The 17,715-nt window shown below is 42.1% G+C and overlaps 1 protein-coding gene across 3 annotated transcripts in view; it reads left to right on the forward strand.

Annotated features, from left to right (window-relative positions):
- Positions 1–14,979, forward strand: part of CCN4 (cellular communication network factor 4) — a 34,760-nt gene extending 19,781 nt beyond the window's left edge. For all 3 annotated transcript variants that reach the window (XM_042036317.1, XM_042036318.1, XM_042036319.1), the window contains 4 exons: positions 7,344–7,623; positions 11,375–11,632; positions 13,556–13,749; positions 14,604–14,979. In XM_042036317.1, coding sequence (XP_041892251.1) covers positions 7,344–7,623; positions 11,375–11,632; positions 13,556–13,749; positions 14,604–14,903 — 1,032 coding nt within the window. In that variant the 3' untranslated portion in view covers positions 14,904–14,979. The remainder of the gene's footprint in view (positions 1–7,343; positions 7,624–11,374; positions 11,633–13,555; positions 13,750–14,603) is intronic.
- The last annotated feature ends 2,736 nt before the right edge of the window (positions 14,980–17,715 follow it).

The following is a 17,715-nucleotide window of genomic DNA, read 5'->3' on the forward strand; positions in this document are numbered from 1 at the left end:
CCTCCTCGAGTATGCAGAACTCTGGCATCTTCTGTTGGCCCTAGGGAAGTTGCTGACCTATGTCTTCCATCTGTATTCTCTGTCTAGCAGATCTCATAACATACTATGAGCCACAATTACCAAAATATGCCATGCTTGGCACAAAATATCCTTTCATGGTGGGACTCAGTATCTGGAAATACTGCTGTTTATTCAGACAAGTTGTAGGTTCCATCTGTTTTTAACTTAACCACAGGGATGTAGCAGTGCAAAGACTGCTCATCTTTCATTGAGAGTCTTGAAGTGGCTTTGATATAATGATACAACGCTGGCAAATGACAGCTATGTTTTTTGGATGAAGCCATGCATGCCATGTGTTCCAAAGGGGCCATTAAAGCAGCAGTAGCAGCAGCTTCTTTTTCCTTCTGTTATCTTGAAATCTTCCAGCTACAAAACCAGATTTATGGTAGCTTTCCTGTTATCAAATAAAATAATAATTAGCTGTCTAATAGCTTTTCTTTGGCTGGGCTTATGATAGGGGATGGGATGGTCCTGAAAAAATAGAATTCTTCTGTCTGCATTATATGCACAATTTAACAAATAGATCCGTTTTTATTCCCTGAGCCAGAAGCAGACTTTCGGTAGCACAATGCAGAACTGAATTGGTGAAGATGCCTTGGTGGTGGTTTGTGTTTGTGGGCATTTTCTACCTGTGGATTTGGCAAGGTATGCATGCACAGGCTGCCAGGAATGCTGGTTGTCCGTGCCCTCTCGAGGTCTGAGTGCAACACCTGAGGACAGAGAATCCAGAGCCTCCCTGGAGGACCTGTCCTGGTGGTGCATTGCTCTGCTAGTAAAGAAGTTGCCTTCCTGGTGTTCAGAACCTCCCCAGCTATATTTTGTGGTTGCTGTCCATTGTTTTGCCCCCTGCTACCACTGGGAAGAGTGGATGAGAGCAGCCCAGGTGTCTCAGTGTCTCCTTTCTCTTTCTGACCATCTTGGTTGCCATCCCCTGCCAGCTCCCATCATACGTCTTTTAAAGTGACGGTTCAAGACTGTAGCCCAGTGAATTAATTGATCTATTAATATCTCACCAAGAACAGATTATTTTCCATATTGCATCCAAACAAACTACTTAACAATTGCAAAATGAGAGCAAATACCTAGCCCTTAGTAGGGATTTCAAGGAGTAAGGAACTTTGATAGTTGGAAAATAAAGTGACCAACTCAGAAATTCAGAGCTAGAGGGAAATAGTTGTGCAAACTTGATATGGAGGGAAAGTTGCTATTTAAGGGAAATAGGGATGCATGACTTCATCAGTTCATCAACAACTCTAGGGAAGATCAGATACTAGGATGAGCAAACTGCTTCAGATTAGAGAATTTAGACAACATTGAAATTTAAAAATGAGAAGTCATTTTAAGTCAAAATTCTCTTCATTGGAACATAAACAGAAAATTCAGGATACTTGAAAATGCAGATTTAAATTTTTATTTTTTAAAAAATCATGAAAAATCATGATTTTTTAAAAAAAGTCATGAAAACCAAGATAATTTTGAAGAACTTAATGAAATCGGCGCTGTTCTTGCCATGGGGAAAAAAACGCCACAATCAACCAAACGAACAAACAAGTGGAGCTTTTTGATTTTTCTTTACTTTTTATGCTCAGTGTGGAAGACTGTCCCCAAGAGAGTAAGAAGATGAAAACTATCTTCCTTTTGATTTCAAAGGCATGACTGAAAAGGAGATAAGCAATTTCAGAACAAGGCCACTTGCAAAGTAAAGCCTCTGCCAAAGCAGTCTGATCTTGTCTGGAGGCTGGAACTGATACTGGTTTTGCTACCCAGCTTTTGGCTGATACATCAATATCTTGTACTGGGCAGTTTTAGGATCGTTTTTAACTCTGTGATCTTGCATGGTCCACACACACTTTCCCTTTTCTATAACTGAAGTCTGTCTGCTTGTACCTTCTGGAGACTTTTCTCGTTGCTCCTCCAGATGTTCCCTGTTACTTTTCAGACTCCAGTTCAAGCTTGTTTCACGGGATGAGCTCATTGCAGCACGAGACTAAAATGCTCTTAGAGCACAGAATTTGTGCTGTTTAATATCTCTGTTTGTGGAGTTTCAATTTGTTAATAACGCCCAAACATTTTTAGGTCACCCTATTCTAAGTAAGTGCTTCTTCTACTGGGCCACAGTTATGAAACATCAGGTTGCTTTCTAACAGGGAAGTTTCTCCCCTCTGAATACTCCATGGAAAAATATGAAGAAAATGGGAGGTCACACTGAGTTTACCAGTATGAGCAATTTTTTGGCAAAGAGATGAATGTATGTAATCTTTACTCTGTAATTGTCTAAACTGAGTTAGAAAAGATTATTCCAAACATAGTCTACATTCTTCCCACAGATACATTTCCCAAAATAAAGTTATGGGAAGCTGATTGTTCATCATTCATGGATCCACAGACATATAATGGTTGGTTCACTGGGGATATTTTATTTTCTTAGGCTATTGAACGTTTGGCTTCATGCAGAATGTTCCTTTCTGCTCAACCTACCATGCACAGCAAGAATAAATCCAGCTGGCACCTGACATCTTTAAAACTGTCGTATATTTTCTGGGTTCAGAGTCTGTTATTTCACAATGTGTCCTGGAGATTTCATGTCTGGGATCATTTTAATGAGGTATCTAGAACCTCATGCATGGGGAAGCTGAGCCCTGAGTAATCATATTTTCCTCTGACCATTAAATTACATGTCCTGCAGAATCTGATTTATATCTCTGTCCTGATGCTACTTGTCCCTAGCATTAGCTTGTGACAGTTTATGAGCATTCATGGGGACTTAGGGATTTGTTGCAAGAGTTTAACAGCAAGGAAGTCCTGATGGTACTGTGATTACTGCTGATCTCCCTGTAAGAACTGGCTTTCTGTTAACCCACCTGTTTTTGGTATAATAATAATGCAAATATTCAGAAATATTCAGCACAGAAGTTTCAGCTGAGCAAAATCAAGAACAAACTCCTACCCTGAGGGCCTGACTTAAGCCCACTGATGTAAGCCAGGTCCTGTTTTACATTGCCATCTCTCTGACAAGCATTATGAGTTTTTAACTTCTGTCAGCTCTGGGATGAAACTAAGAAATCTCTATGCTTGCCCAGAAATACAACTGAGGGATGAAAGGGTATGTGGCTTTATTTAATGGATTATTTATATTTCATTTTGTCTTTTCATTTTTTACTGATTTATTGAGCTCCAGATGCTGTGTTCCCCTGGGAACCTGCTGCATCAGGTTAGTGTTAGCAACTCTGGGAAGGTGCATGAATCTCCTGGGGTGCCTTCAAAACAATTTTGGGTAATGGGAATATTTAGGGTGGTTCTTGGAACTGGAATTGGCTCTACAGGCATTTCTGCCCATGCTGTCTCAATAGTTCAGCCAGTAGGTGGAACCAGGGGAAAGCAGATGTTTTACATACAAATTCTCAACCCTTTCCTAGGAGATGCATCCCAAAATGTCTGCATAAAATTGTGTTTTTAACTTCAGTGTTACTGTTTAGAACAGTCAAACTTCAAATCTGGAGTTATTTCTAAACAGTGACAGGATGACGTTGTCAGACCTTGTAGTATGGAGAATGTTTTAATAAAATTTCCTCACTAATCATTTTCACTTGTGAAAATATGTCAGAGATAGAGAACAGTGGATAATCCAGATCACATCGTATCCCTTCATTAATGACATCTGGCATTTCCTCAGAAAGGCAGTATCGGGAACGTAGGTTAAAAATATTTCCTTAATGTGTTCTGCTGTGAGAAATTAAATGTAGTCCACCCAATGGCATGTTCGCTGCAAAACACAGCTTGGGCAGCTCTGAGTGAACTAAAAAGTTCTCCTTTGAGATCAAATTACCATCAAGGAGAAAACAGTAAGAGGTGATAAAGTACTGAAGTTTCTGCTACCGTGGAACCATTTCTGCAGCTCTGTTGATAGCCAGAGGAATCCAATTTAGAAGTCACCATCTTTTCTGAACATTTCCCATCAATAAACTGGAAGGGAAGAACATGGATAGCTTCTCCCTACTTTCACCAAGCTGATGAGAAAAATACTTGAAAGAAAAAGGTTTTAAGAGGAAGATCTTGCAGTACTGAAACAGTAAAATCAGTACACATTAATGTATTTTTAAACATCTGTAAAAACTAGAAGCAAAGGAGTATATTGTGATGTTTCGCTGCTTTAAAGCTAAGATGGAGGCTCCTCATGTATTATGTAAAAGTGCTGCAATAAATCTGCCTGGCTTGTAGTTTGGGCTATATACACTAGTGTCAACACCATAGCCTGGGTTTTCCAGTTTCCAAAACTAAAACGTACTTACAATTGCAGTATTTTTTGACAGATTTAAAATATACTTTGCCAGTAGGAAGAATGTGCTGCTGAAATGCTGCTATCCATTTTGTATCTTGAAATCTGGATAGTAAAACTCCTGACTATTAAAAATGCTCAGTTTGTGGCTATGGCAGACAGTGGGTAATTTTTTATTTTCTCTTTCTCTCCTCTTGAATGTGAAGACAGAAATTAGCTAGAAATTGTTGCTAGCAATCTGCTCTGCAGATGCAAAAAGAAAGTAATTTTGAAGTTTGCCAAGCATAAATCAGGAGTGACTTTAATAGAGAGTTATCAGGCATGGCAGGGTGAGAAAGGCTTCATCTTGTTTTAATGAGAATGGGTTTGTACTTCCAGAAGCAGAAAAATTAGAACTCATGAATAATTTTTGGTGGAATATTTTCTCCTTGGCATCCAAGATAACAAATCTGTAGACTCCAAGATTGAAGAATAATTAAATGAAACAGGTAAATTACTAGTACTTGGGAAAATTAATTTCCTAACAGGCATATTCTTTTATCTTTCTGACATTTTAAAACAAATTTGTCAGATCCCCACTACTGTGACTTTTGGTGTTCATTTTCTCTTTGCTCTTATTTCAGATTTCTTACAAAGTCATTGTCCTCCTATGCATCATAGTGACCATAAATACACAATTCCTGAAACCTTAAATTACATTTTTTTGTTTGTTTGGCATTTTTTTCTAGTGAAGAATGGCCATTGGGGGAGGCCCTTGCAGTGTGATTTCCTATTGATAGCACTTGTGGAAAGCATTAGTCGTGATGACTTAACCAACATACTCATTAATAAGGAAGTGTCTATTTTCTAAAATGTTCTGGGACATTGAAGTAGTAGGGCTGAATAACTTTTCCAAAGAGACTTAGGTATTCCAGTGATGACAGCTGACCATGGAAATGGGAAAGCCAATACTTTTATAAATCTACAGAACTTTTTCTCCCATAGCAAAGGTCTGAGGGACTTAGGAGGGGAGAGAGGAGAGCTTGGAGGCTGTACAGGTTGTGCACTTTTAAAGAGCCTGGTGGACAACAATTTACAAAGGCTGGGTTTTGCTTAGGTGGTGATGGAGTCTAGGACATGATGCCAATTCCATCACTCCAGCCTTCCCTGTTTGTAAAACCCAGGAGTGATAGTACTTTGATCCCTGTCCATACTGATTATCTGAAGATGCCTATGTAGCCCATACTGTGTCCTTGCAATGGACTCAGCCACACCACTGGAGATTTCAGCCAGCACATCCAAGAACCACAACAGGTCCTCTCTGTAAGGACACTGGAAAGGCTTCGCTGGCCAGCTCAGCTTTCAGACCTAAGGAGGGGCTGTTAAATACTCCAAACTCCTGTCTCTCACAAGCCACCAAATGTCTCCTAGCTATTCAGTCCTTTACAAGAATTCATCCTCAGTCCTTCACATATTAACTAAACCCACGGGAGTATCAGGGCTCCTCTTTGCTACGTGTGTTGGCTCACAGGCACTTTCATATCTGCACAGGGAGAAGCTGTTTGCTTGCTCATGTTGACAACAGAAACAAGGGACGGTGAAGGGATTTACTTACGGGGTTGGGCTGTGGCAATGAGCTCTTTCAATAGCTGTGTGACTTTTGTCTGTGCATCTGGATCTGATTATTAAGCACTTTTTTTAATGATCAGCAACAGAGTAAATAGGTTTATTGCACTTGAGGAGGCCTCTCTTCTCAAGTGGCAGATTATTGCACCTACTCAAATTATTGTGAGAGGAATGAAAAATCCTACGATTAAAAGGCCAGGGCTTTTCATCAATCTGAATGTTCCTCTTTTAACAACTCTGACAGCATCAAGGAGCCTTAAAGTGGGAGTAAATTATATTGGTATGTTTTAGTTTAAACATGAGTTTAAAGGTGTTTTTAAGCCAACTTTCAGGCCAACTGTTTGTAAAAGGGGCCTTAATGGAATTGGGAATTATGCCCAGAGCAAACACATTGTCTATTTGGCAGTGATTAGCAATGTGTTAACAATTTAGTGTTCTAAATATAGGACAACCAATTATCAAGATATTTAAATACACCTTCAGATACAACAGTAGTGGGTTTAGAAATGTACTTTAATAAAATCCAAGCCTGCTAACAAAGAAACTGTAAAAAACAGTGAAGGGTCTTTGCAGAGGTATCCTGATGGGTAGCTCACCCGCTGTGGGGTTGTAATTCTTGGGGATGTTTTTTCCCACAAACTCCTGGGTGAGGCATTTTCTTCATGGAGAGTTGTTGGAAAGCCTTTTGTTTGAGACAAACTGCAAAGAGGACAAAACACAGGGGATATAAAGTACAGTACAACGAAGGCAGCAATGGATGGAATTTCCTTGGCAATTTCTAGAGCCTGACTTTCTTTGTCTGAAGTTTTTGAGGTTGCACACTTATTTTTTGCAGCACTAGAAAGGTCTTCTAGACCACATGTGCCCAAGCAGTGCCATGTTCCATCTGCTGCTGACAGAATGTGAATAACTCCATTTGTTTCTCTCTGAGATGCTGTGCCCTGCTTGACCCCCATGTATAGCATGGGTTTTCTGTGCAGTGATCCTCTTGGAAAAGTGAAATCTTTACTTTGTCACTGAGCTGATTTTCACCCTTCCTGCACCACAAATGTCTCTGGTGTTGTTAAATGTCATCCAGAGTTTGCTCTGCAGAGCAACCCAGAGTTTAACAGTGCAGAATATAACGAGCCTCTACCTTCTGTGGGTTTTGATATAAACTACAGTGTCCCAGTACTCCACGATCTCAGTAATAGTGACCTGGAATTGGATCACTGTGTTACATGATATCCCTTTTCTACCTTGACTAACCTTGATCAGGTTTTTTATCTGATTATCAAGTTTTGAATTGACTTGCAGGCTGGTTTGTCTGAGTTTTTTTCAGTCAGCTGAGGACTAAGCACCACAGGGTTTTCAGCCTCCATTTCTCTGTGGCACTTTCCAAGCTGTGTTTCTTTATTTGCAGGCCACTGCCCAGACCTCCCTCACCATGACCAGCACTGTCCTGGCCACGACAGAGACCTACACACGGACTCAGTACTGCAAGTGGCCCTGCGAGTGCCCCAAGTCCCCACCCCGGTGCGCAGTCGGCATCAGCCTGGTCACAGACGGCTGTGACTGCTGCAAGACGTGTGCCAAGCAGCGTGGAGAGAGCTGCACTGAGGCCGACACCTGTGACTTCCACAGGGGCTTGTACTGTGACTACAGTGGAGACAGACCTAGGTACGAAATAGGAGTATGTGCACGTAAGTGATGTACATATATTTTTGACTTAGATATACACTGGCACCTCCTGTCGGTCTGAGCAGGGGCTGAGATTTATCTCATTAGAGACCTGGCTGCACGGTCATCAGCTCCTCCGTGCATCACCTTTCATTCCCTTGTAGCCATCTTTGTTCTCAGGGCAGTTGGCTGGATGAGAAATGACATCTGAATTCCTGATCTTTGATTTGGCTGCAGCCATGAGCAAAGACCAACCAGCATATGAAAGTCTCCATACATGCAAATAGATTATTCTGTACTCCCTGTAACAGGAGAAGGTGCTGTACTGGGTTGGGAATGAAGGAAGGATAGGTGGGCAGCTGGGTTTAAAAACAAACAATATGGGCACCTGCATGAAAACCATGGCATTAAGGGGACACTTTTGGCTAGCTCCCTATAGAGGATAGCTTGGAAGGATAGCATGTGGTCTGTAGAATACCCTGTCAAGACGGTCAGGAATGAACTATCTCCTATCGGAGCTTGTCAGTTACAAATTGAGGTCTAAGCCTTGATTTTACAATGGTTACAGTCAGGTTAGCTGCTATGAGGCAGAAGGATTTCTTCCTGCCTGCCATAACAAACTCTTGGTTCCATATGACTGGAATGCTTTTCAAGAAGAAGTGCAAAAAGAAATTAGGTAGTGTTTTGTGTGTTGAGAGTACATTCACTTGTTCTGAGTTCCAAAACATGAGGGGGAATCAGACCCTCTCATAAAAGTCAGAAATTATTGAAAATCATTACTCTAGGAATGATTAAAAGCAGAAGGATCATGAGCACAACCACACAGATTGCTGATCGGAAAGTCTACTTTTTAGTAGGTTTTTAGAACATATGGTCATGGCTTTAGGTTCATAAACAGGAAAAAGCCATTTAGCTGGAGGGTCTTCTGGGCTGGAACATAACACCAAATGATCTAAAAGAAAATGTAAAGGTGAAAGGAAACCTGGATGAGAGCTGACTGAGATGGACAGACGGAATAACTGATCCACAGAAGAGGAAAAGAATTGCAAACTGTGGGCTTCAATAAACTTAGAATATGAGCAGAGGTTACACAGGGGGCAGGTCTGAGGAGTTAAGAGGTTCAGGGCAGCTGGCAGATTCTCAGAGAAATGATACTAGGCATTGCTCTTCCTCAGCAGAAGGGTGAGAAGTCCAGTAAGAAATGACCTTGTCTTTGCACTGGCTCAGCCATTAAAAAAAAAAAAAAAAAAAAAAAAAAAAAAAAAAAAAAAAAAAAAAAAGCAAGCATGCAAAAGGTGGAGTCTAACCAGATTTTTTTGTAGCATACAGGCAAAATAACAACAAGAGAAGTTACGTGCTAGGAGCTGTAAGCTTAAACAGTGATTTTCAAGATTAGAAGAGATTAAGGTTAAGAAAAGAGGATATGAGATCATTCAAATGTATTGTCTGGAGTGTGTGTAGAACATCCATGGGAGGTCTGTAAGAGCAGGTTAGACAAACATTGTCAAGAATGACATCGTTACAGCTGGCCCTGTGCTGGGAGAGGAAAACAGGCTGGATGTTGTCTCAAAGCTATCAGCCTTCCTAGGCCTCTTTAAAGGTCTTCATGTTGCTTTGCATTTGTTTATTTATTTTAAATAGTTGTTTTTTTAGTTGGATATCTCTTGGTTTTTTGCAGTCCTCCCACACATCACAGGCACTCAGTGTGCCTGTGGCAGCAGCACTGTGATGAAGGAAGATTGACTCCCAGCTTTTCCAGTGAGGTTTGGAGGGATTCCCAGTCTGTGCTTTCACTTCCCTACTGCCATGACAATGTACCCCATTATTTGACATTTATGGTTATTTGGTGAGGGGTGTTATGGTGTGCACAGCTGAGGGGAACAAGAGAAAGGTCTTTCCATGGCTAGGATGTGAAGCAGGTTGTCTCTGAGTGCCAGAGAAACCTGTGGCCTATCCCTTGTTTTCAACACCCAGGTAGATGCACATGACAGGGTCTGCTGACATGTTTTTTTATACCCTGGGCCACAGATAGGCTGCATCACCCCACTCTGAGCCCACCAGCTTCTATCCTGACCTGGTGACTGAAAGCTCCTGTGAGTGGGAGTCCTGTGCTGGGTGTTGTTGGGGACTAACTGCTGTGAGGACAATGTTTGCACATGGGTCCCTTCAGCTAGATCTAGAGAATACAGGGCGTGAAGGGCTACAGACAATATAATTTATGGAAACTAAAGATGCTGAAAGAGTTAGGGACTGGTGTTGGGAAAGGTAATGCGGTCAAACTGGGGGAAATTCAGGCTGTATCTGGACTGACATATTGAGGTGTGTCCCAGGATCTAACCTCCCAGACAGCAAATAGGAAACCTGCTGGGAGTCACTGCAACTCTGCTTTTCTTGTTGGCTTTTCTCTGCACCAAAGCAGAGGCAGCAGGGTGCTGAGCACAGGCCTAGGGGGTGAGGCAGGCGTTGTGCATGTTGGGCTGGGAATAGGGATGTGCCTCCAAATCGCTTTATTTTGATGCAGACTCAGGGAGGTTCTGCGTGAAGGAATTCAGCAGCCCCACTGTCTGTGTTTGGGGATGTTCTCATGGGGATGAGACCTGCAGGAGACTGAGTTAACATAATCCAGGAGGAATATGCTCATAGGAAAACACCAGGAGATACTGCATTTTCTTGGACTCTCATAATCTGTGCATAACTAGAAGTCTCTCTGAATTTTCAGGCCCAGCTCCAGCGCTGAGTGATAACTTTTCAGTACAAAGGCTTAAGCATTACAAAAATTGGAGGTGACCATGAACTGGAGATCTAGATCTGTGCTTCAAATTCCAGCAGCTCTCATTTTTGTGCAGAAGAAAGGATTTGTGCTTGATGTTTTCATTCAGCTCATTCTAAAAATAGGAAGCCTTTGCAGAATTTTAATCCAGCATTTCAATTTGTGTTTTCCGGAAGCAGCTCCATTTCTGACCAGACTCAAAACATAAGCAACCCAACCAGTGTGTGTGCACTGCCTCCATGTGACCAAACAAGAAACTGAAGTTTGAATTTTCCATTGGAAGCCACCATTTACAAATAACTGTCCATAATTTGAAACAAAACAAACGAACAAAAAAAGCTGCTGTGTGATTCCTTTTCATGGGCAATCAAAAGGCTTGACATTCTTAGGGATTTTATAAAAAAAAATACATCAAATATTTATTTTTATGGCTTTATAATGTGTACCTCATTTTCCAAGAAAACTGCTCTGTGATAAAGCACGTAAGATCCAGTTTTCTAAATGTAGGAATCCAGTGCCATTTAGGTGCTCCTTTGCTACCTTGTTTGTCCTCCCCTTCTGCTTCAGACATACACAGGTGTTGTGAACAGCTGTGTCGTGTGCAACTCCATGAAGTCCCCTCTTATGTCTCTGAAAACCTCAAATTTCACTCAATACATTTTTAAACTACTTTGATTGCTCCTCCATGAATAATTCCTACCACTGTGCCATTAAATATTTTTTGCTTTTTTTTAAGTAAGAATTTGTGGATAAAACTTGTTTATTTTCTAACTTATTTTTTAATTGAAGCATTAAAAGGTTCTCTTGTTTTTGCTGTGATTTAGAATGGAAACTGTTTCCTAGATGTTATGACTACACCTGGCTCAGCATCAGGCTGAACACATCTCCCCGCAGCACTGCCAGCCCAGGGATCAGCTTGGTAAAGGAACACATCGGAGCTGTTTGTTGCCAGCATTAGTTTAATGGTTCTCTGTGTGTTTTTCTCTCTTTTTCTTTCTTTTCAGAGATTGTTGGTGTAGGATGTGTCCTCAATGGAGTCAGGTATAAGAATGGGGAGACGTTTCAGCCCAACTGCAAATACAACTGCACGTGCATTAATGGGGCTGTGGGCTGTGTTCCCATGTGCACAAACTCACGTCCTCCGCTTGTCTGGTGCCCAAACCCCAAGCTGATAAAGATGGCAGGGAAGTGCTGTGAGCAGTGGATTTGTGATGACTCCAGGAAAATCAGGAAGACATCTCCGCGTCACATCTCCTCTGCAGGTACGGTGGGAGTGAGGCAGATCTCTCCTTTGCTATCTGGCGGAGTCTACAAGCAAAGTATCAGCTTGTACTGCCAGACCTGTCAGGTGTCTAATCTTTGTGAGGGACACAGGGCCTCCCACACAGCATGTGCTGAAGCACAGGACAGGCAAGCACCAGTGGTGTGCTAGAACTCCTCAGCAACAATATGGATATGGATGCCCCTTCCCTGTTCAAGGCCAGGCTGGATGGGGCCCTGAGCAACCTGATCTAGTGGGTGGCTGTCCATGGCAGGGGAGTTGAATTGAGAGGATCTTTAAGGTCCTTTCCAACCCAAACCATTCCATGAGCCTATGAGTATGATATTCATCAAACATTCTCATGCAACCATTCTGGAATTCTGTGTGCCAAAGCCCTGTTTGAAGGACACATCTGCTGGAACTCTGAAGATGTCACAAGTCCTTTTTAACTCTTCATTTTTTTCTTTTTTCCCCCTCAGTTTGGACTCTCTGGGAGAGAGAATGGATTCAGTTTAATTTGGGACTGAGGCTTTATGTCTGGGTTATATTGCTATTGTAGTGCAATTTTAAAGCCCCTGTATCTTAGGAGCCTCAAACTTACACAGCACCCTGAAGGCAGTTATTGTGTGGAAGTTTCACTGTGAGTTGGGCTAAATTGTCTTTCTGGTAGTGTAGCTTTTCATCAGTTCTGAACTGATGACATCATTAAACTTTCTTTCCTCACACTCACATTTATAGTAACGATCACATAGTCCACTGCACAGAAGTGGTATCATTTGCCTCAAGCATGGTCTCAAATGCTTAAGATGGACTCAGCTTGCCATATGTCTTAAATTTATCATCAAAATGCCCTGTGATGCACTGTAGTGAATCCATCCAGCCACATTAGCTCCATATTTTAGACCATCTCACAAAAGCAGAGCTCAAGGAGAGGTAGGACGGTTGTTGTAAACAAAGATTTTGGTTCCTTGGTGGTAAGAGTTCTTTCCCAAACCTTGGTCTGTACTTTTGTTGCACAAAAGAAAGCCTCTCTCTTCATTTTGTGAGTTAAAACCACCAGAGTTTAGCCCTTGATTCTCTGTTTCTGATAGCTCTGAAATGTGAGGTGGGTCCAGATTCAAAATATGTACTACTGAAACTGGCCTCATGTCCTCATGGCCTGTGTCCCAAAATGGGCAAAATACCACTTTGCTTTCCTGACTTTTCTCCTGTAAGAAGTCTTATAGAAGTCAGACTAGCATTTATTACGTTTAATATAATAATTAATATAATAATAAATATAACAGTGAGCAAGCTCAATGCAGCAGTTTCTACCAGAGTTTTGCCTGTGGACTGTCCTGTGAGCTGTAAAGCAGTGGGGACTTTGGCTGAGGCTGGGACAGAACCTGAACTGGGGTTGTTGGCTGCTTTCAAAACAGAGCCCACCCTCTCTTCAAATGGCTGCTGAGCTCTCTGAGAGCTATTGAAGCTGTTCTTCCTCCCAGTGAAAGGCTGTGGCTGCTTCCCAAGCCCTCTGCCATCCAGCAGAGACTGTTGACCACTTTCTGCTACAGGGAACCAATTGAATGAGCTCAGAAATAAACCTTCATGGTGAGATCAGATCTCCACCCGCTGGCTCAGGCTTCTGTAATTGTTTATATTGTGGCAGCACCTGGGGGTCCCAGACAAGGACCCCCTTGTGCAAGGCTGTGAGGGGGAGTAAAGGAATGAGCCCTGGCCCCGAGCGCTCACAGCACTGGAGAGTCTGGCACAAGTAGGTCAGCACAAAGGGGGTGGGATGAGGGGGTTCACAGGAATGCTGAGCCACTTCGCTGTGGTTTAATTATTTGGGTTAGTGGCCTGAATGTGCAATGAGCTGGGAAGAGGGTGTTTAATATGTAAAGCTGCCTGGGCTAAATAATGTGGGGTTAATCTGTCTCTGCAGCATACGAGGGAGAGGATGAAGCCTGGCAGAAGAACTGCATCGTGCACACCTCACCCTGGAGTCCCTGCTCAAAGACCTGTGGGCTGGGCATCTCCACCAGGATTTCCAATGACAACGACCAGTGCCGGCTCCTGAAGGAAAGCCGCCTGTGCAACATGAGGCCCTGCGAGGTGGATATAACCCAGCACATCAAGGTGGGGACTACTTCTGTGTGCACCACTTCAGCTGGACACTGAGTCAGCCTTTCTTTGGCAGCATTCAGGCCTCATGAGGCTGCACTTCTACACGGACTTACTGTGCTGCAGAGTTCCAAAATTTATCCTGCCTGTGCTGGTATGAAAACCTTTCCCTGAGAGTTTTAACTTCAGCCAAAAGGTCCTTGCAAGGAAAGCCAAGCCAAGCCTGCTGTGCTCGAGGCTGGCTCAGACAGCCCTGTACTCAGCTGGCAGAAAAGCAGTGCTGCACGTCTGGTCACAGCTATGAACTCTATTATGCAAGTATCCTACTTGCAGCTTTTGGGTCCATATGTCTAAATGTGTAAGTCTTTCACACGCCCTAGGTCAGGGCTGTAAAAGTCTTTCTAACACTTACAAACCCCTTTAAACATAGGAATCATAGAATAGAATAATAGAATCATTAAAGTTGGAAAGGATGTCCAAGATCAGTAAGTCCAACCTTCGATTGAATGCCACCATGCCCAATAAACCACATTGCAAAGTGCAACGTCTATTTGTTTTTTGAATACTTCCAGATATAGTGACTCCATCACTTCCCTGGGCAGCCTGTTCAAATGCTTAACCTCTCTTTCAGTGAAGAGACTTTTCCTCGTACCCAATCTGAACCTCTCACAGTGCAATTTGTGGCCATTTCCCTTTTTCCTGTCACTATTAACCTGCTAGAAGAGGCTGAATCCCCTATCCCCCCTGATCTCCCCCATCTTGCCACAACCTCCTTTCAGGTAGTTGTAGAGAGCAAGGTGAGTTTTATGTCCTACCTGTGTCAGCACTGAATATTAATCTCTTTGTTTTTATTTTCTTCTCTTATTTAGCCTGGGAAGAAGTGCTTGGCTGTCTACAGGGCCAACGAACCCATGAACTACACCATCTCTGGATGTGTGAGCAGGAGCCCATACAGGCCCAAATACTGCGGTGTCTGCACAGACAACAGATGCTGCACACCCTACAAGTCCAAGACTATTGAAGTGAGGTTTCAGTGCCCAGATGGAACTGAGTTTTCCTGGAAAATCATGTGGATCAATGCTTGTTTTTGCAACCTGAACTGCAGGAACCCCAATGACATCTTTGCCGACTTGGCTCATTACCATGATTACTCTGAAATCGCTAATTAAATTGGCTGAATGCTGGAATTGACCTGATGCTCTGATTTTACAGAGGTTTTAAAATAAAAGGAGAATCTTCATCCACTGCAAATGTAAAATTTGTTATTTTCCTGAGTTAGGATGTTAAATCTCTTTGTTTTGCCACTGTTTTTGGAGATGCCTTAAACAAATGGGATTTTTTATTCTTATAGGTCTTCATCCATTACCAGCAGCCAGAAATTCCTTTATGTACAGACACTGAGACTTAAATGACAGTTCTGTTGGCACTGTCATTTACTAGGCCAGCAGTTTAATTGCCCATAGGAAGGAACAGTACACTAATATGACAACAAAAGTATGGCTGTCATTAGCTTAAACATAAGATTCAGGCATCCATAGTGTCATTGCTTGAATGTGGTTGTCTAAGCTGGAAGACTGATATATATGTTTTATATTCAACACTAGACACCAGAATTTGATGGTCTGACCCTTGCAACTAAGGTCTAGCATCTGTCACACTGAGATCAGTCCTAGAATCACCTCTCTATTATTCTCAGTCAGATCCTACTCCATGGTGAATTTTATGGCAAAAGCCTAGGGAGAAGAACGTTTCTCCTGAAATCTCTGTGTGATGAGCCTGCCTCTCACTACTACAGGCTGGGTCCAAGAACTTCTGTGTCCTGGTCTCCTTGGACTCACCTCAGTCTCTTAAAGTATCTTGTGCCAGGAACATTTTCACAATTCTCTGCCTGCTCTGATCTTGAACAGCCTGACTGAATCCAAAACAGCCACCCCAGAGTGAAAATCTAATCCACAGGTGATGTATAGGCTATCTCTGCAGATGAAATGTAGAGAGCCAGATAAGAGATGAAGGACAAGACCTCATGCACCCACTTATTCAGATAGAAGTTGTGTGGTCTGTGTCCAGGGCCTACCACTGCCTCCTGCTCCCCATGGTGTTACCAGCACACTGGTCCCTCTTCCCACTGCCACCTTGCCAGTAACACAAATCATTGTTTTACATGACTGGGGTAGCGGAAAGGAGATGTGCTAAATGAGAAAACTGGCGTTAGGCTTCCCATCAGCTCTGAGAATGTGTGGATGCAGGAGGAAAGGCAACCCTTGGCATAGCTTCTGGTGCATTAATTCCAGCAGGGCTTCTACTCAGAGTGAATATCAATCCAAACATTTTCTACAGAAATGGTTTCACATGCAAATGTCAGCTAAGTGAAGAAAAAAACCCTGTCATTACCTTTCCAGGTAAGAAATTTATCATCACTGAAGGATGGTGGAGCCAGTTTTTTCTCCAATAAATTGTTAGTACAGCAGCCATGCCCCATGACATGTTTGCTATTGCTTCACTTGGGAGAGCAGAATAGTGCTTCTGCATGAACAGGAGAATTGTGTATCCACTTCCAAAATCCCTGGTGGCACAGTAAAACTTCTGAGTGACACATGATCTGGAGATCATGGAGGCTGAACTTGTGATGGTGCAGTTGCTATTTTGCTTTACTTTCAGCTGGCAAATTGTCTGCCTTCATCTTGATAACGCAGCAGAAGCTTGATTAGTTTCTGGGAGACATACATTTTTCTGGCTATGATAAATTAAAGTTCTTGTGAGTGGGCTGAAAATAATGCCATACCTGTGTAAAAACAATTAGGAAAACTGCTTTATATATTCAAAAGCTCTTAACACCAACAGCATCTTAGTTTGTATGTAAGGATTTGGCCCAAATATTTTTCATAGAGCTAGGTCATTCCTGAATTTAAAGCTTTATTTCTTTTTTGAAACTTCCATGAAATCTCCAGTGGCAGAAAAGAAGGGTGATCCCTGCCCGCATGTTCCAATGCAGGTGCAAAACACCTCTTCTCTTTGTTTCTCTGTTGGTAAGGAACCTGAGGCTGCCAGCATTTTGCAAGATTCAGCCTCATGACTGCCTTGGCCTGGATGATGTGACAGCAGAGGTCATACCTGACTTATCTGCCTCCAGTCACATGAGACCTCAGCACCTGCAAGATTGAGAATGTTACATTTCAAACTCCATCCCTTGGTAAAAAAGTTCCATGTGAACATACAAAAAAAGAGGCCTTGGCCAAGAAGATGACAATGTTTTCCAAAAAGAAAAATGGTTTGTATTGAGATGCTATAGGGAAGCAACACTAGGACCTCTTTCTCAATCACGTCCCCTAAATATGGCTTGGAACCCTGTGTTCTAATTCTTGTCCATCTTAAAATGCCATATGTGTATATGCATGTGTGTATATATAGACATATATGTATGTGCATCTATAGAAATAAATACATATATACACATTTATATGTGTATATATACCCACCTATAAAATATTATGTGCAGGCACCTATATAATGTTGTATATAATATTATATATAAAACTATATAGAAACATGCCCATGAATATATATATAAATGTATATATTTACATATATATGTTCCTATGGTGCATAAAAAGGAGAGCATGTGTAATATGTGTTTATATGTACAGTCAGTCTTTCTCCGTCTTACATGTACACATAAGGAAGGAAGAAAACAGGACCAGATCATGTATAAATAACTGTGTCCCTCAATTGGCTTGCTTTGCTTTGCAATTAGTTAATGCTGTAACCACAGCAATCAAATGCTGTAGTGGCTGAAACATATGGCTTTCACTGCAAGATAAAAGAAGCTATTGAAAGCTAATGCATGACCAGCAGCTCCAGTGCGTGTCAGTTTTTAGTGAAGTGGATGCCTGGAAACCACAGATCTTGCCCAACGTGCCCAAGATGTTTCTGTTTCTAGCCTGGTTTCCTAAGGAAACCAGGCGTATGCAGCCACACTGTTCA

This window comes from Corvus kubaryi, unplaced genomic scaffold (genome assembly GCF_017639235.1).
Source record: "Corvus kubaryi isolate FWS band 111438036 unplaced genomic scaffold, C.kubaryi_AGA036_p1.0 37385, whole genome shotgun sequence".
NCBI lineage: Eukaryota > Metazoa > Chordata > Aves > Passeriformes > Corvidae > Corvus > Corvus kubaryi.